Source organism: Salvelinus namaycush, chromosome 4, assembly GCF_016432855.1.
Source record: "Salvelinus namaycush isolate Seneca chromosome 4, SaNama_1.0, whole genome shotgun sequence".
In the NCBI taxonomy this organism is placed as follows: Eukaryota; Metazoa; Chordata; class Actinopteri; order Salmoniformes; family Salmonidae; genus Salvelinus; species Salvelinus namaycush.
Genome location: NC_052310.1, coordinates 64,334,187 through 64,354,526, shown reverse-complemented (window position 1 = coordinate 64,354,526; position 20,340 = coordinate 64,334,187). Strand labels below are relative to the sequence as shown.

General features: G+C 42.4%; 1 protein-coding gene across 2 annotated transcripts in view; it reads right to left on the bottom strand.

Annotated features, from left to right (window-relative positions):
- The window catches only part of LOC120045690 (KH domain-containing, RNA-binding, signal transduction-associated protein 2-like), a 124,500-nt gene extending 113,258 nt beyond the window's left edge, over positions 1-11,242 (bottom strand). For both annotated transcript variants that reach the window (XM_038990632.1, XM_038990633.1), the window contains exon 1: positions 11,152-11,242. In XM_038990632.1, coding sequence (XP_038846560.1) covers positions 11,152-11,242 — 91 coding nt within the window. The remainder of the gene's footprint in view (positions 1-11,151) is intronic.
- Positions 11,243-20,340: the final 9,098 nt, after the last annotated feature.

The window sequence follows — 20,340 nt, the reverse complement described above, 5'->3', positions numbered from 1 at the left end:
CTGGCTCTCTCAAGGTGAGTGCATTACAGATAGAAGCACACCACACAAGATCTATGACTATACTGAAGAATACTGGTGAGCATTGATACAGAATCAGTCCAGGTGAAAGGCAGTCTCACATCGCAGGTAACCAATAGCTTTTTGTCTCTGGGACTTCCCATCTCATCTGTAGGACACTAGTATTTACCACTTCCTGACAAGCACAACAAAACAAATACGCACAGCCCCTTTAAGGTGCTCTGTGCAACTCCATCAGCAAATAGCCCTACATGTCTACATCCCTGTGAGTAAACCTTTAAAAATCTTATGATGTGATACACTCTTATCACATGCATTGGCTCCTTAAGACAAATGTCCACTGCCAATTAAATTAATTTCACTGGTGTCTCCATGCAAATTACTGATTAGAACCTTTGTGGAATGCCTTACATAATCGCAATGTGGGAAGAGATATCCTGATCAACTCAGTAGATTATCACCTGCTAATTATTTCTACCAGTTAATGGGAAGGAGCAATTTACACACATATGGACTATTTTCTCCCCTTCAGACATTAGTAATAGCTGGTCTAATCTTAAAATCCCAATAGGCTATTCTGATTTTTATATGCAATGATTTACATTAACTTATACTCATAATACATACATTATGTAAGCAAAACATATACAGTGCTTTAGGAATGTATTCAGACCCCTTGACTTTTTCCACATTTTGTTACATTACAGCATTATTCTAAAATTGATTAAATAATATCACATTTACATAAGTATTCAGACCCTTTACTAAGTACTTTGTTGAAGCTCCTTTGGCAGCAATTACAGCCTTGAGTCTTCATTAGGTAGGACACTACAAGCTTGGAACACCTGTATTTGGGTAGTTTGGGAGCATTCTTCTCTGCAGATCCTCTCAAGCTCTGTCAGGTTGGATGGGGAGCGTCGCTGCAGAGCTATTTTCAGGTCTCTCTAGAGATATTAGATTGGGTTCAAGTCCGGGCTCTGGCTGGGCCACTCAAGGACATTCAGAGACTTGTCCCGAAGCCACTCCTGTGTTGTCTTGGCTGTGTGCTTAGGGTTGTTGTCCTGGTGTGGACCCCGCCCTGTGCAACTGGATCCTGGACTTCCTGACGGGGCCGACCCCAGGTGGTGAAGGTAGAAAACAACATCTCCACTCCGCTGATCCTCAACACTGGGGCCCCACAAGGGTGCGTTTTCAGCCCTCTCCTGTACTCCCTGTTCACCCACCACTGCGTGGCCAACTCAATCATCAAGATTGCAGACAACTTCATTACGACAACGACGAGACAGCCTACAGGGAGGAGGTGAGGGCCCTCAGAGTGTGGTGTCGGGAAAAGAACCTCTCACTCAATGTCAGCAAAACAAAAGAGATGATCGTGTACTTCAGGAAACAGCAAAGGGAGCACCCCCATATCCACATCGATGGGACGGCAGTGGAGAAGGTGGAAAGTTTTAAGTTCCTCGGTGTACATATCACCGACAAACTGAAATGGTCCACGCACACAGACAGTGTGGTGAAGAAGGCGCAACAGCGCCTCTTCAACCTCAGGAGGCTGAAAAAATGTGGCTTGTCTCCGAAAACCCTCACTAACTTTTACAGGTGCACAATTGAGAGCATCCTGTCGGGCTGTATCACCGCCTGGTACGGAAACTGCACCGCAGGGCTATCCAGAGGGTGGTGCGTGCGGTCTGCACAATGCATCACCGGGGACAAATTAGCTGCCCTCCAGGACACCTACAACACCCGATGTCACAGGAAGGCAAAAAAGATAATCAAGGACAATAACCACCCGAGCCATACCTGTTCACCCCGCTTCCATCCAGAAGGTGAGGTCAGTAAAGGTGCATCAAAGCAGGGACAGTGAGATTGAACAACAGCCTCCATCTCAAGGCCATCAGATTGTCAAACAGCCACCACTAGCACAGAGAGGCGGCAGCCTACCTACCAGACTTGATATCATTGGCCACTTTAATAAATGGAACACTAGTCATTTTAATAATGCCACTTTAAGAATGTTTACTTATCTCGCATTACTCATCTCATATGTATATACTGTATACTGTATCCTTCACTATCTATTCTTTACTATCTACTGCATCTTTTCCGCTCTGTCACTGCTCATCCATATATTTTATACTTATATATTCTCATCCCATCCCTTTACTAGATTGTGTGTACTAGGTTTTGTTATGGAATTTGTTAGATATTAGGTTTTGTTGTGGAATTGTTAGATATTAACAGTTAGATACTGCTGCACTGTCAGATCTAGACTCATAAGCATTTCTCTACACTCGTAATAACATCTGCTAACCATGTGTATGTAACCAATAAAATTTGATTTGATTTGATGAGTGGCTTCCGTCTGGCCACTCTACCATAAAGGCCTGATTGGTAGAGTGCTGCAGAGATGGTTGTCCTTCTGAAAGATTCTCCCATCTCCACAGAGGAACTCTGGAGCTCTGTCAGAGTGACCATCTGGTTCTTGGTCAAATCCCTGACCAAGGCCCTTCTCCCCCGATTGCTCAGTTTGGCCGGGCGGCCAGCTCTAAGAAGAGTCTTGGTGGTTCCAAACTTCTTCCATTTAAGAACGATGGAGGCCACTGTGTTCTTGGGGACCTTCAATACTGCAGAATTTTTTGGGTACCCTTCCCCATATCTGTGGACAATTCCTTCAATCTCATGGCTTTGTTTCTGCTCTGACATGCATTGTCAACTGTGGGACCTTATATAGACAGATGTGTGCTTTCCAAATCATGTCCAATCAAATTCATTTACCACAGGTGGACTCCAATAAAGTTGTAGAAACATCTCAAGGATGATCAATGGAAACAGGATGCACCTGAGCTCAATTTTGAGTCTCATAGTAAATAAGTCTGAATACTGATGTAAATAAGGTATTTCTGTTTTTATAAAACCTTTCTTGTTTTGTCATTATGTGGTCTTGTGTGTAGATTGATGAGGAAAAAATGTATTTAATCAATTTTAGAATAAGGTTGTAACATAACAAAATGTAGAAAAAAGGGAAGGGGTCTGAATACTTTGTACTGTAACTGAAGTAGTAGAGTGCTATCATTGGTATCATTTCAGTAGCACTGGCAGCTGTGGTATAAGCTGCATAGCCTACAGTTATAGCAGCAATGGCAGCTTGCTGGTACAGTAGTGGTAGCAGTGGAGGCAATAGCACGTTTGTACCAAGGGTAATGGAGGCATACCTTTTTTAAAGACAGTATTGACACATGGCTTAGAGGTCTAGCTGTCAGCTTCTGAATTACAACTCTTTTTGTCTTATTAAATTGCTGAACAAGCTGACTCTTACGGTAAAACCACATGAATATCACGTGATCACATGTGAAGCCACATGTGATAACATGATCCCATGTTAAATGAATTTGAAATAAATGTTACAACACTGGGATGCAAAATTTCAACACGTGACAACATTTGAGCACATGTGAAAGCCCAGATGTCAAATGTCATTTAATTGACATAAATTCAATTTAAACGATCATGGTCCCCCTGCAGGTTTTGTCTAGTTCAATGTTTGTTCCATGGACATCCCCAAATATGTTTTTAGGATATTCTCAGAATGTTGTGTCATGGTCCCCTGGAGGTTTTCATCAAGTTGCTGTGAAAATACATTAAATGGTGTTAATGTTAAAGGACAGTATGCTGATTATTTGGGACTAAACCTCACTTGGGATTTGAACTCCCTCTTGGTTGCTAGCTTCCTGAAGTTCCTGCTGAGGCACCAGGTCTATGGACATAATGGAGATTGGCTATTTAACCTGTTAGGCTGGCTGGCCCGACACCGGTACACTTATGACAACATCCAGCTCAAGTGCAGGGCGCGAAATTCAAAAGATATTTTTTTAAAATATTTAACTTTCACACATTAACAAGTCCAATACAGCATATGAAAGGTACACATCTTGTGAATCAAGCCAACATGTCCGATTTTTAAAATGTTTTACAGGGAAGACAAAATATGTAAATCTATTAGCTAACCACGTTAGCAAAAGACACCACTTTTCTTACTCCATCAGTTTTTTACTCCATCAGTAGCTATCACAAATTCGGCCAAATAAAGAAATAAATAGCCACTAACCAAGAAAAAACTTCATCAGATGACAGTCTGATAACATATTTATTGTATAGCATATGTTTTGTTCGAAAAATTTGCATATTTCAGGTATAAATCATAGTTTACATTTCAGCTACAATCAGAAATTGCACCGAAAGCAGCCATAATATTTACAGACACCAACGTCAAATACCTAATTACTCATCATAAAACATTTCTGAAAAATACATAGTGTGCAGCAATTGAAAGACAGGCATCTTGTGATTCCAGACAATATTTCCGATTTATTAAATGTTTTACAGCGAAAACAAAATGTAGCGCTATATTAGCGTAGCCACAATAGCCAGAAACACTTGGGCGCCCACGACCAGTTCACATGCACGACAGATATATGAAATAACATCATAAATTGGGTCTTACTTTTGCTGATCTTTCATCAGAATGTTGAACAAGGTGTCCTTTGTCCAGATGAGTCGTTGTTTGGATTCAGAATGGCAACTTTCCCTCTTCATTTAGCATGGGCACTAGCCGAGTGGCACGGATCTCTCCAACGTAAACACAGTCAGAGAACGGAACACGGCAAAACTCCCGAAAAAATTTCAATAATCTGATTAAACTATATTGAAAAAACATACATTACGATGATATGGTCACATGTATCAAATAAAATCCGAGCCGGAGATAGTTGTCGTCCAATACGGCAGCAAAACAGAAGGCAATCCCACTTCCAAGTCGCGCGCTTCAGAGTACCGGAAGTGGACGGTCACGTCAAAGAAATAGCTTTTATTCCACCCCAGACCAAGATAAACACAAAATTTCTTCTCTCACATCATCTTGACACCCAGAGGAAGGCGTATGGAGTGTACGTAGACTCCTACGTGTCATGACCATGTATAGGCAGGAAGTTGAACAGAGCATATATTTCTGACATTCTACTTCCTGGTCAGGGAAAGTGCTGCCAAATGAGTTCTGTTTCACTCAGAAAAATAATTCCAACGGTTTTAGAAACTAGAGAGTGTTTTCTATCCAATAGTAATAATAATATCCATATTGTACGAGCAAGAATTGAGTACGAGGCCGTTTGAAATGGGCACGATTTCACTGGCTACTCAATACTTTCCCTTGCAGCCATAAGAAGATATTTATTGCCAATAATACATTTCTGCACTTTGCCTAAAGTTGCAATAAAAATAAAGTAAACATATACAACAACTTGAAGCTGTTATTTCTTTAAAATGACAGTATGCTGCTGTATTCTTCTGTCAATTACTGTAACATCTTGTACTTTAAACACAATTGGGACTCATCCTTAAATTGAATTTGAATTAATAACCTCTTGGTCACTAGCAAACTGAAATGTCCTGCTAAAGTGAAACTACACCACCAGATCTTTGAGTGTGAAAGAGATATGGCCACAGACTTATTGGCAAGACTGCATTTCAGCACTTTGCTAAAATAAGGGTATAATTAGGGTACATTGTTGTACACTGGGTTACAAAAAGGTCAAAGGTACACTTCACAGGTACACATATACACTCAAATGGTACAGTTTGGTATCTTGTAGGTATGGGAGATTTTTCTACCCAATATTTTGAATATACTGTAAGGTACGATCATCACTGCACTTTCAATTAAAGGTGGGGGCAATGTACTGGTTGGGTCTCATTAGCATGTTTGGGGGCGTGGTCAAATATACATGTCAACCATCAGTGGAAGTGTTGTATCAGTTTAAGTGTTTGATGGTTATGGCAATGCAAGTTGAGTACCTCCTTGGTCAGAGAATGTGTCAGTAATGAACTGCACTGTAAAGAGACTATTGTGCTGTTTCCAGTAACGGCAGCTGTTACTGTGAATTTGATATTTCTTAACTGGAAACCTCTTGTCAGTAAGTTACTGTAAAAGTCACAATAACTTACTGACGTTTCTCCTGATGTAACGTTTGTTGTCGGAAGGAGACCAATGTGCAGCGTGGTAGGCGTACTGTCCCGCTCGCCGTTGGAATGAGAAGAGGAGGACCAATGCGCAGCGTGGTAAGTGTCCATATTGATAATTTATTATCATGAACACAAAACAAAATAACGAGAACGAAACGAAACAGTCCTGAATGGTGAATACTAAAAACACTGAACAGAAAATAATCACCCACAAAACACAATGAAAAACAGGCTACCTTAATATGGCTCCCAATCAGAGACAACGACTGACACCTGCCTCTGATTGAGAACCATACTAGGCCAAACACATAGAAACAGACAACCTAGACATACAACATAGAATGCCCACCCACATCACACCCTGACCAAACAAAACATAGAAACATACAAAGCAATCTATGGTCAGGGCGTGACAGTACTCCCCCCCCCCCCCCCCCCCCAAAGGTGCGGACTCCGGCCGCAAAACCTGAACCTATAGGGAAGGGTCTGGGTGGGCATCTGCCCGCGGTGGCGGCTCTGGCGCGGGACGTGGACCCCACTCCACCATAGTCTTAGCCCGCTTAAGTGGCGTCTTTGGAGCGGCGACCCTCGCCGCCGACCTTGGACTGGGGACCCTAATAAAGGGCACCACTGGACTGAGGGGCAGCTCCGGACTGAGGGGCAGCTCCGGACTGAGAGGCAGCTCCGGACTGAGAGGCAGCTCCGGACTGAGGGGCAGCTCCGGACTGAGGGCGGCTCAGGCGGCGCTGGACAGGAGGGCGGCTCAGGCGGCGCTGGACCCCGGGCCGAGGAGACGCACTGGAGACCAGATGCGCTGAGCCGGCTTCATAGCACCTGGCTCGATGCCCACTCTAGCCCGGCCGTAACGAGGCGCTGCTATATAACGCACCGGGCTATGCCTTGACACCGGGGACACCGTGCGCCTCACGGCATAACACGGTGCCTGCCCGGTCCACTTCTCTCCACGGTAAGCACGGGGAGTTGGCTCAGGTCTCCTACCTGATTTAGCCACACTCCCCGTGTGCCCCCCCAATACATTTTTGGGGCTGCCTCTCGGGCTTCCAGCCGCGCTGCCTTGCAGCCTCCTCATAACGCCGCCTCTTGGCTTTCGCTGCCTCCAGCTCTGCCTTGGGGCGGCGATATTCTCCCGGCTGTACCCAGGGTCCCTTGCCATCCAAGATCTCCTCCCAAGTCCATGAGTCTTGAACCCGCTGCTCCTGGGTACCACGCTGCTTGGTCCGGTTGTGGTGGGTGATTCTGTAACGCTTGTCGTGGGTGGAAGAGGAGGAGTCCATATTGATAATTTATTATCATGAACACAAAACAAAATAACGAGAATGAAACGAAACAGTCCTGAACGGTGAATACTAAAAACACTGAACAGAAAATAATAACCCACAAAACACAATGAAAAACAGGCTACCTTAATATGGCTCCCAATCAGAGACAACGACTGACACCTGCCTCTGAGTGAAAACCATACTAGGCCAAACACATAGAAACAGACAACCTAGACATACAACATAGAATGCCCACCCACATCACACCCTGACCAAACAAAACATAGAAACATACAAAGCAATCTATGGTCAGGGCGTGACACGTACATTATTTTATTTAAATGTTCCACCAAGAAAAACAATAAACAATACAATGAACGAAAAGCTTTGTCGTGCAAACTACATGCACTCAAACAAAGACAAGATCCCACACTGAAGGAGGGAAAAAGGGCTGCCTAAGTACAATGAAAGACAGCTGCCTCTGATTGGGAACCACACTCGGCCAAACACAAAGAAACATAGAATGCCTACCCAAATCACACCCTGACCTAACCAAATATAGAGAATAGCAAGGATCTCTAAGGTCAGGGAATGACAGTACCCCCCCCCCCCCCCAAAGGACTCCGGCCGCAAACCTAAACCTATAGGGGAGGGTCCGGGTGGGCATCTAATCTCGGTGGCTTCTCCGGTTCGGGGCGTATCCCCCGCTCCCTACGCTGATCCCTCCGCTTCTGTGGAACCGGACCGTGGATCGTTGCCGGAGACACCGGACCGTGAATCTTTGCTGGAGGAACCGGACCGTGGATCATCGCCGGAGGCTCTGAACTGGGAACCCCCGCTGGAGGCTCCGGACTGGGGACCGTCGCTGGAGGCTTCGTACGTGGAGCCGGAACAGGTCTCACCGGACTGAGGAGACGTACTGGCAGCCTAGTGAGTGGAGCTGCCACAACACATCCTGGCTGGATACTCACTTTAGCTCGGTGAGGGTGGAGAGCTGGCACGGGACGCACTAGGCTATGACGGAGCACTGGAGGCATAGTGCGTAGAGCCGGCGCAGGATATGCTGGGCCGTGGAGGCGCACTGGAGGTCTGGAGCACAGAGCTGGCACAACTATGTCCTGGCTGAATCCCCCCTGTAGCAGGGCAAGTGCGGGGAGCTGGAACAGGCCGCACTGGGCTGTGCTGGCAAACTGGGGATACCGTGCGTAAAGCTGGCGCAGGATATCCTGGGCCGAAGAGACGCACCGGAGGCCATGAGCGTTGAGCCGGCACAATCCGTCCTGGCTGAATGCCCACTCTAGCACAGCAACTGCGGGGAGCTTGCACAGAGCGCACCGGGCTGTGGCTGCTCACTGTGCACATCACCGCATAACACGGTGCCTGAACAGTCACAAGCTCCATACGGTAAGCACGGGGAGTTGGCTCAGGTCTGAACACTGACTCCACCAATCTCCCACCAGCCCCCCCCAAAAAATTGGGGGCTGCCTCTCGTGCTTGCTACGTTGAGCTAACTCCTCGTAATGTCGCCGTTCCGCTTTCGCTGCCTCTATTTCCTCCTTCGGACGGCGATACTCCCCAGCCCTTGTCCAGGGTCCTGCTCCATCCAGGATTTCCTCCCAGGTCCAGTCCTCCTGACCACGCTGCTTGGTCCGTTGGTGGTGGGATCTTCTGTTACGTTTGTCGTCGGAAGGAGACCAAGGTGCAGCGTGGTAGGCGTACATTCTTTTATTTAAATGTTCCACCAAGAAAAACAATACAACGAACGAAAAGCTTCGTTGTGCAAACTACATGCACTCGAACAAAGACAAGATCCCACACTGAAGGAGGGAAAAAGGGCTGCCTAAGTATGATCCCCAATCAGAGACAATGAAAGACAGCTGCCTCTGATTGGGAACCACACTTGGCCAAACACAAAGAAATAGAGAACATAGAATGCCCACCCAAATCACACCCTGACCTAACCAAACATCGAGAATAACAAGGATCTCTAAGGTCAGGGCGTGACACCTGACAACATGCACATCACTTGCTGATTGGCAGCAACAGTGGCAGCCTATCTTTTGGTCTCCCATGAAAGGGAATGTCATTCCAGTTAATGTGTTCTGGGGTATTCATAAACATACATTTTGTACACTGTCAGTTCTGCCACCTTGTTAAAGGCTGACATAAGTCCATGTGATACCAAAGAGCCATATGATATTAAATGTATTGCTAATCACCATGTAACTGTAATGCTCCCTTACCTACCAAACCGTCAAGTCAGTGAGTGATGGACTAGCTACAATAAGATACTGTGAATTTTACAATAACCGACTTATAACTATGAACTTCCTGTGAACCAGCTGCCATTAAGCTTGTTGAAAATGCACAGTACCCACTTAACTGCGCAGCGCTTGAGCATCACATGTTCTTACAAAGATTGCAAAACCAACAGTGTCACAAGAAGTGCTCAAACTTCATCAACATAACAATAAAACCACTTAAACTGATTCAACACATCCACTGAGGGTTGGAACAAATATAATATATTTTAGACCAAACCCCCAAATATGCTAATGAGCCACTGCCAGCACATTGCTCCCACCTACATTTCAAAGCGCAGTAATGAGTGTACCTAATGCTATGTTAGTAATCAAGTAATAGTGGGAACTTCTCCCACATGCTGACCTCTCCCACATGCTGATCACCTACTAAGGAAATGACCTTGATAACAGCAATTTTCGGCAGTCAAATGTAACAACAAAACATTATATATAAAAATCTATCTATTTTTATGGTTTTTGAACTCTATATTTTGTTTACAAGCATGATAGCTGTACTTTAAGTTAATGGTTGACACAGCTTGTTGGCCATTAGCCAATTGGCGTTTCTCAATGAGTTCAAAGCATTGGGTAGAATGTAAAATCATGTGAAAATCAGTGTGCAAATGTGAAATATCTCATGTGAAGGATTCAAAACCATGTTTTCACATGTGAAATGTTTTGGAACACGTCACATTTTATATTTCACTGAGGTCAAAACCACTCTGTAAAATACAGTCCTGAAGATCTCCTGATGCCAAAGTCACCCATCAGCACCACTGAACCATAAAATCTCTGCTTCTATGGATTGGCCCATTGGGGGCAATAGTTAGGCTACTTCTCAGGGATGGGAATGTATAGGATGGCAAAGCCCCACTACAAAGGAATCACCAAGGTCAAATGTTCTGTAGGAACACACCCCTCACCCCTTTTTAAAAGTGTAAGAACACTTAACCCGACCTGCCATTCAAACAGCCAAGTCTCTATTCAAAAATAGTTTGTGTGCGTGTGCGTGCGTATGTGTAGGTGTGTGTGTGTGTGTCTTATCTTCATCTGAGCGTCTGTGACGATAGTCTGACATGAAGTGACAAGCTTTCATTTATTCGGGAAAAATTAGTACTATTTAGTAAGACGGAATTGAGGTCGACATTGAATTTAACTTGGGGAAAGTTTCTCTGACGACCTGTCTCCCTTACAAATCCAGTAAAATGTTCTGTATTCTCTCTCAGATGGCACTGCCAACACCGATGATGAACCTTTGAATAAATAAGTTATAATAGCTTGGCTACCTAATGAATTTTAACACACTTTGGGTTACATTCGTCTGATTCATTAGAACCGATAAATCCACTATTTACAGTCTTGTGCTCAACAAATACGCAGTAGCTAATCAGTACAGGTATCCACCCCTTCATCTCCAAAAATACAGTGTGGCTGATGCCTGTGAACACAATGGACTAGTAGACAAAACCCGTGAAATCATCTACAACACATTGATTGATAATTGACATTCAGAACCAGCCAACATAATGTCACGTTACCTTCGGCAAGCAGACGCATCGCATGAACAAACGAGGAGTCCAGCGTATCTTTTTCGGCCATCAGCTCCGGTAAGTATTTCTCCTGATCCATGGCAAGTGCCTCTCCTGTTCACCGCTTGTGCAGGTGAGACGACAAAAGTGATGTGCTTCGGAATGCGCGTCTCTCTTCCACTTGGTAATTGTCTTTATAAGTACCGCAAGAAAAGCCGTAAGGAATCTCTCCAATTTCTTGACTGAGAACTGAAAGGAATTCAGAGCTATAAACACATCTCCCCAAATCCCGCTCAATCGCGACTCCCTCCTGAAGAACCACCCACCTTAGCTACAGAGGGACTGCGTGGTGATTCCCGCCCCTCTGAAACATGATTGGTCATATCACAGGACAGACTATTCGCAAACAACAAATCTCTACACTGTTATGATAATACGATGTTGTAATAGGCAACACCGACATTTTTCTCCCTCCCCCGCTGTCCATGGTGCTGAAAATGTCTCATTTGGAAGCAAGCAGTTGGGTGAAGATAGGCAACACAATGCACCTGTTTTATATGAATGAAATGCCATATCTTAGGCTATGCATGTGTTGTGTCCTTGTCTTGTCATTAGTATTCTATTTATTATACTATACATATTTTGACAACACATGTGTGGCAGGTGAGAACTGCATGGCCAGTCTGGAATTCGGTTGAATGTATGTAAAGCAAGAGACGTCTTACACTAATCAAACACCTCAAGGCATTCCTGATATTACAGTTTTTCTCAGTCCTACAAGCATTTATTGGAACAATGTTGTCGATTTTTCAAAACAGAGTCCACGAGACCTTTTGCAAAACAGTAAATGTGTTTTCAAAATGCAATTGTCTTCTCAAAACATAAATAAATTCATCAAACTATATTATACATATGTAGGATTTTTATTTGTTTACTCTGTTGCAGGATAACTTTCCTATAATGCAGGACACTTAAAACGTGTCATGTATTTAAGGTTTAAAGGCTTCTAAAGTTTGTAATTTCCACTTTGACATTTCAGACTTGATATTCCCTTATGAAAAATGTATCAACAGCTTTCATCGGTGCACAGAAACACAATCCACAATAAAAATAAGGAAAGGTGAATGCAATGAAGAAACAACTTATATGAATATATTGGCCTCAATCCACAAAGCTTTATAATGGAAGGTCACAATATCAAAAACAATGACTCAGGGCTCTATTCAATCAGATCCGCTTTAGCCGACATGCACATAGCGGTTGTTTTGGCGATGTCGAAGGTGGAACTGCGTTAGAGCTGTCACATCCAGAAGAGGCTCCTGGCATTATACCTAAAGCGGACATTGACATTGGCTGCACTAGAGTCACATTCAGAGAAATCTCATGCAACCTTGTTTACAAGTTCGAACACTGGAATGTGAGATGTACTGTAATCTACACCTCGATTAGGCTGATAGAAATCATCATTATTTTGTCAATATAGCCTAAACTTTATTGTTCTGAACTTCTAAAGCAAGTGAGATGGGTGTGACTTCATGACAATGATCAAGAGCAGCTGCTCACCGATTTGACACCTCCGACACCGCCAAAACATCAACAATGCGAGTGTCAACTATTGCCAGAGCCAGACTACCGCATTTAGGGCCGGGGCACTGACCTCCGGCTACACATTTTGTCATGAGGCTAAGAGAAAATATTGCCATTTTAAAGCAAATTTCCTCTAATTCTACAGTTTTTGCCATGGGGCAGGGAAAAACATTTGCTGTTTTATAACTCATCTCATGCTTTTGTTCACATTTTGCCATGAGGCTATAGCAAGTTAACTCGATCTGATTGAATCCAAGCCTTAGGAGTAAACCAAAGTTACTTAGAAGCAACCCAACTTCATTCTCTGCATTTCTGCATGTCCGCAATATTGAAAAAATCTGAACAATTAGATGGTCCCCATTGCCTAGAGATCTTTCCATATATTGTACATGGTATGACACTGATGTGGTGAATTAGCATGTCGTGCAGTAATATTTACAGATTGCCGGAAACAGTGAACACAGTTACACACATTTCTCTTCTGATTGAAACAATGTGTTAATATTTTGTGAACAAAACACTTAAACGTGAATTCTGTATTCACTGATGACATTTGTATTTAACGTTTTGTAAAAGGTATAAGATTTGCAAATTAGGTACTAAGGCAAGAAATGTATTTGAGCATTTGATCATTGCTGTTCTGCTACCGCTATGTTTCAACACAGACCCCAAAATTGCTTGTACATGATTGAGAAAAACTGTATCTACACAACATCATTTACCCATTACAGTTGTCACAATAGACTTCCAACAAAAGGCAGAAGAATTCAACGTCAATCTCCATTCTATTTGTGAAAATCATAAATACTTGGGACATGCTGGCCAAATACTGCACACGTATGGTTGTTTTGTTAATCCATAGGAAGGAAATGTGAAAATATGTTATTATGTAGATGTTCCCTCAAGCCTGCTCATCTTATTTGGGTATGACTATGAATACTAATCAATGGATTTGTTGTGAGCTTCTACTTGTTGGATTAGAATGTGGTGACAACCAATCTAAACAATATGATCAGCAGAATCACGCACGCACGCACACGCACGCACGCACGCACGCACGCACGCACGCACGCACGCACGCACGCACGCACGCACGCACGCACGCACACACACACACACACACACATTGAATACAGTAACCTATAATGATGTACATTAGAAGATGGGATAAGTCATAATGGATTAGGTTTCTTGAAGTGAAGTGCTCTCTCTGGGAGGCTGAGGAAGAGAGAAAGTTCCAAAATCCAAGGACAAAGACATCCCCACTAAAATTCAAAGGCTCTGTGATCTCATAGTTTAGGGAGAGCATACTACAAAGCATAAGGCTACACAGAGCAACCCTTTACATATAGAGCAGATTCTCTTTGAGTCTGAAATTTGAATGACAAGACTAAGTATATTTGTTATGTAGCTATGTATGCTCCTTGGAGAAGTAAAATAAATACCGTCGTAACCTGCATTGGAAGTGTAACCAGTATTTCAATGCACTGACAAAATACTATAAAATGCTTTCTGAACCAAAATGCGAACTTGTCTGTCTTTGAGAAATACATAAAAAAATATATGTTTTAAGAAGATTATAATTTTGATTGATGCTCTGTGTTTTGCAGATAGGATAATCAAAGGAGGGAGACAAATAGCCCATTTGGTGATTTCTAAGAATTCTCCACAAGTGGGATTGAGGGAATCAACATTCTGCAGATGTTAGGAATAATTGTCAGCATTTTCAAAAAGGAATATTTTGTGAAATGATTGCTGACATAGTATTGATCACTCTTAGTCTCTCTCACATTAAAGTTTACCAAAATTAAGCTTTACTTTGGAGGCGTCCTCTTCATGGTGTCTGAATAACAAAGCTTCCTTTCAAACTTTGATGACACAAACAGTAATCTTTGACAAATAACTTTTAGGATGTAATTGATTTGAAGATGAGCTGATTATTTCATTGATCCAGTGAAAGAGGAATCGGAATGCTATATCACTGTCATATACTGTACGTTGTTCTGCTCGGTGATGAGATGTATATCAGGAGGGATGTAAAGTCCCCCATAATGCATGTATAATAGCAGCACAAACATTAGGAATGCATAGACTAAAGGAAGGGATGAGTATTGCAAAAGGGACTAAAACAATCCCCGAGAAGAAAAAAGCACTCATTTATAAAGAATTTATTTGAACTTTGATCAGACAGTATCTTGAATGCTCTTTTTTCTAAGCACGACTTGAAAGGGTCTGCTGTGGTGTAACTTTCACAGGCTACAACAATGATCTTAGAATTCCAGTTATGTCTTCATAGGCAGGTTGCAACTTAATGTAGGCATATTGCAAATACTTTACTGAAGTTCAGCTTTTTCTTTAAAATCACTTTTATTGGATGTTATTCCAAGAATAAGTTAATGAAAGACAGTATGGTACAAATCACTCACACTGCCACAGTCCCAAATACATTTATGTTAATTTTGAGTTTGCCACCTGATATGAAATGGATGGATTCTTGCAGCTCTCTAGTGGCCAAAATGTAAAACTGCATATTCAGAGCAGTCCAAGCATGATAGACAATCCACATTGATTGATGATTTGCACTTACACTGAGTATACAGAACATTAAGGACACCTGCTCTTTCCATGACATAGACTGACCAGGTAAATCCAGGTGAAAGCTACGATCTGTTACTGATGTCAATCAGTGTAGATGAAGGGGAGGAGACAGGTTAAAGAAGGATTTTTAAAGCCATGAGATAATTGAGACATGGATTGTGTATGTGTGCCATTCAGAGGGTAAATGGGCAAGACAAAATATTTCAGTGCCTTTGAACAGGGCATGGTAGTAAGTGCCAGGCGCACCGGTTTGTGTCAAGAACTGCAATGCTGCTTGGTTTTTCCACGCCCAACAGTTTCCCATGTTGATCAAGAATGGTCCACCACCCAGAGGACATCCAGCCAACTTGACACAACTGTGGGAAGCATTGGAGTCAACATGGGCCAGCATCCCTGTGGAACGCCTTCGACACCTTGTAGAGTCCATCCCCCGTCAAATTGAATCTGTTCTGAGGGCAAACGAGGGGGTGCAACTCAATATTAGGAAGATGTTCCTAATGTTTAGTATACTCAGTGTATATTGTCCATAAGATTCGGAGAGAAGCAGTTCACACCATTTGTGGCCAACAATTACAGAACAGCTCTGAACCATGTCGGCAGCGCATTTTAGAAATCATGTGTGGTCCTCCATGTTTATGAAAATGATCATGTTCATTTTATCCTACTACATACTGTATTGCATGTGTGTCACGTTCCTGACCTGTTTTCCTTGTTTTTGTATGTGTTTAGTTGGTCAGGGCGTGAGTTGGGGTGGGCATTCTATGTTATGTGTTTCTATGTTGGGTTAAATGTGTTGCCTGATATGGTTCTCAATTAGAGGCAGGTGTTTGACGTTTCCTCTGATTGAGAACCATATTAAGGTAGGCTGTTCTCACTGTTTGTTTGTGGGTGATTGTTCCTGTGTCTGTGTCCGTTGCACCACACGGGACTGTTTCGTTTGTTCATTCATTTGGCTAGTCTTTCCTGTTCGTGTCTATATGTAAGTTCTTATGTTCAGGTCAGTCTATGTCGTTGGTTTGTTATTTTGTTAATTATCAAGTGTAGTTCGTGTCATGTTCGTCTTGTCAAATAAATTCATTATGTCTACATTCAACGCTGCATTTTGGTCCGACCCTTACTCCTCCTCCTCATCCGAGGAGGAGGCATTAGACAGCCGTTACAATGTGTTACAAAATAAACAGTCATTTTCAAATAGTTGGTTTAACGCAAAGTTGACAAACACCACCTGAATATATTATACTATTAGTGGAACATTCTGAACTGATTTAACATCTGGTATTTTCATTCAATTATATAAAAACCCCACAAATTAAAGTCCACTGTTATTGCAAATACAAAATGGCACAAATTCCTGATTTCAAATGATTACAAGGACTGCAAAATGACATCTTAATATGAGATCTGGCAGTATAACTATTATACTGCAAGGAGGGTAAAAGTATTTCTTGACAGTAAACCTATGTAATGTATTGAAAATCTATAATGCTCTCACTAGGTAGGTGCAACCGGGTGTGTATCAAAAACCCAGTGTGAATGTAACAGAAACGGGGTTGATGGATGTGGAAATGCAATATCCCTGTGTGTGAATTATTAACTAGCATGGGTTAGTGAAGAAAAGGGGATATTAAAGCTAGAATCCTTTGTTGAAAATATAACAAAGCTGTCACCCCTCCTCTGTTTTGGTAAAAAGCTGAAGTATGGGCCTGGAGAATTGTAACCACTCTCAAATTCCTAGACAGAGCTATGGATGCAAGGACTGACCATCCATGATATCAAAATGATAGTTCTTCCCATGTTTTTGAGGCTACACTGTGTATGTTTACATTTACATTGTTTACAAACATTGAAGTAAATCAAGTATATATTTTGGAATCTGAGGTATTACAGTTGAACTAAGCTCATGAGGCATTTATAAGTTATATTATTCAAGAATCAATTAGTATATATCATTAATTTATAAGAAGAAAAATGTACAGTGCATTCGGAAAGTATTCAGACCCCTTGACTTCAACATTTTGTTACATTACAGCCTTATTCTAAAATGTATACAATTATTTTATTTTCTCTCATCAATCTACACACAATATCCCATAATGTCAAAGCAAAAACAGGTTTAGAAATTTTTGCAAATGTATTAAAAATAAAAAACTGAAATATCACATTTACATAAGTATTCAGACCCTTTACTCAGTACTTTGTTGAAGCACATTTTGCAACGATTACACCTTTGAGTTTTCTTATGACGCTACAAGCTTGGCACGTCTGTATTTGGGGAGTTTCTCCCATTCTTCTCTGCAGATCCTCTCAAGCTCTGTCAGGTTGGATGGGGAGCGTCACTGCACAGCTATTTTCAGGTCTTTCCAGTGATGTTCGATCAGGTTCTAGTCCAGGCTCTGGCTGGGCCACTCAAGGACATTCAGAGACTTGTCCCGAAGCCACTCCCTCGTTGTCTTGGCTGTGTGCTTAGGGTCGTTGTCCTGTTGGAAGGTGAACCTTCGCCCAGTCTGAGGTCCTGAGCGCTCTGGAGCAGGTTTTCATCAAGGATCTCTCTGTACTTTGCTCCGTTCATCTTTCCCTCGATCATGACTAGTCTCCCAGTCCCTGCCGCTGAAAAACATCCCCACAGCATGATGCTGCCACCACCATGCTTCACTGTAGGGATGGTGCCAGGTTTCCTCCAGACGTGATGCTTGGCATTCAGGCCAAAGAGTTCAATCTTGGTTTCATCAGACCAGAGAATCTTGTTTCCTTTCAATTCCAAGCTGTCATGTGCCTTTTACTGAGGAGTGGCCTCTGTCTGGCCACTCATCCATAAAGGCCTGATTGGTGCAGTGCTGCAGAGATGGTTGAGATTCTGGAAGGTTCTCCCATCTCCACAGAGAAACTCTGGTGCTCTGTCAGAGTCACTATTGGATTCTTGGTCACCTCCCTGACCAAGGCCCTTCTCCCCCAATTGCTCAGTTTGGCCGGGCAGCCAGCTCTAGGAAGAGTCTTGGTGGTTCCAAACTTCTTCCATTTAAGAATGATGGAGGCCAGTATGTTGTTGAGGACCTTCAATGCTGCAGAATTGTTTTGGTACCCTTCCCCATATCTGTGCCTCGACACAATCCTGTCTTGGAGCTCTACGGACAATTCCTTCGACCTCAAGGCTTGGTTTTTGCTCTGACATGCACTGTCAACTGTGGAACCTTATATAGACAATGTGTGCCTTTCCAAATCATATCCAATCAATTGAATTTACCACAGGTGGACTCCAATGAAGTTGTAGAAACATCTCAAGGATGATCAATGGAACCAGGACGCACCTGAGCTCAATTTCGAGTCTCATAGCAAAGGGTCTGAATACTTATGTAAATAAGGTATTTCTGTCTAAATTTTTATAAATGTGCAAAAATTTCTACAAACCTTTTTTTCCCTTTGTCATTATGGGGTATTTTGTGTAGATTGATGAGGAACATTTTTAATTTCATCCATTTTAGAATAAGGCTGTTTTGTAACAAAATGTGGAAAAAGTCAAGGGTCTGAATGGTTTCCGAATGCACTGTATGTAGCAACGAAGGATTCTAACTTTAAAGTATGGTCAATTTGCAATGAAATGGTTCTCCTAGGGTTCTTTTTCAACAGCCCCACAATCTCTTTAACCTTCTTTGTGGTTTCTCTTTCTTTCTCACACTTGCAGGAGAAATGCCCTCTAGTTTCAACAAACACAACCTAGTAACGTACAGTACTGATTAAATCACTGAGGGGGTTTCTGGAGTGAACCAAGGTTTTGTATCAACATAATTGTACAATAAGTATCCAGGGTAAACTACCAATGGTTAATGTTTTGCAACTCAACCATAGCTTTAAAATAATGTCTTTGCCACACTGAGTGATATGAATGTGACAAAGGTCAGTATACCGATCAAGCGCCTCTGTCTCTGCTGGTGTTTTTACAGGAGTAGCCTACATTGGTATAGTGCTGTGAATAACAGCAACATGGCGAGGGGCCAGGGCTATACCTCTGAATCTACAGTAGGCTGGTTCAGAGTATAGGCTTGGGCTAATAATCCCTGCTATTTCTCCTGGCTAAAAGTGCCAACATCACCAGCTCTAGTTGGAATGCAGCATTTCAGGATTCAGACAAGCCAATGCCATTTGTCATTCGCAATTATGTCCAGTGTTAGCTTCCTGGTAAAAGTGAGTTTAATAATTGCCTCTGGTAAGAAAGAAAAATGTGGATATTAGACCTCACAGAGGTAATTGAAATTCCTATTTTTAGTACTTCAGAGGGCTGCAATACTTATCAGCAATTATTATGGACCATGGTCCTTCCACACATTGTTTTTCAAACAGCTCCCATATTCTATTTCCTCATTCAAAGACTATTTTGTTTTGTGTTAAATTATTTTCTCATTTGAAGCAAATTAACAGCTATGAGAATTAAATGTAACGCATTGCCTTGCAAGGGAATTTGATTAGGCATTTTTTCCTAAAGTATATATATTTTTTCACATTTTCTGTGAGTAAACCAGTTACTGATATACAAACACTCTGTTTAAAGCCCAACCCATATGATGTCTAAATATAACTGACAGATTAATGGGAGGTGGAAAGGGGTCAGTGGATTACCCAGTTTATTGTTGGATAAGGCATCAGGGGATAAAATCTAAATGTATTTTGTCAGTAAAACAAAATCAAACTGTGCCTCCCTTCAGGAGGAGTATATTAATGCAGCTCTTATGATGTGATTTGTGAAACTCAAAAATATTTTTTTAAAGTATTAACTCAATAATGTGTTGTTAGTGCTGCCTTGAAATCAGGTATGACAGGTTATTTCAAGGCTGTTCTGTGCTGTTCATAGGGGTTAAGGGAGATACAGATTAGCCCTGTATTGAAAGCTAATGTACAGTATCTGAGCAGTTTGTTCCCTGGAATTTATGATCCTCTCCAGAGATGCTGTTTATAATGACGAGATGGTCTTGTCAGTCTCTGCCCTAACAATGGGAGTCGTTGTCCCAAAGGCGGGAAGGC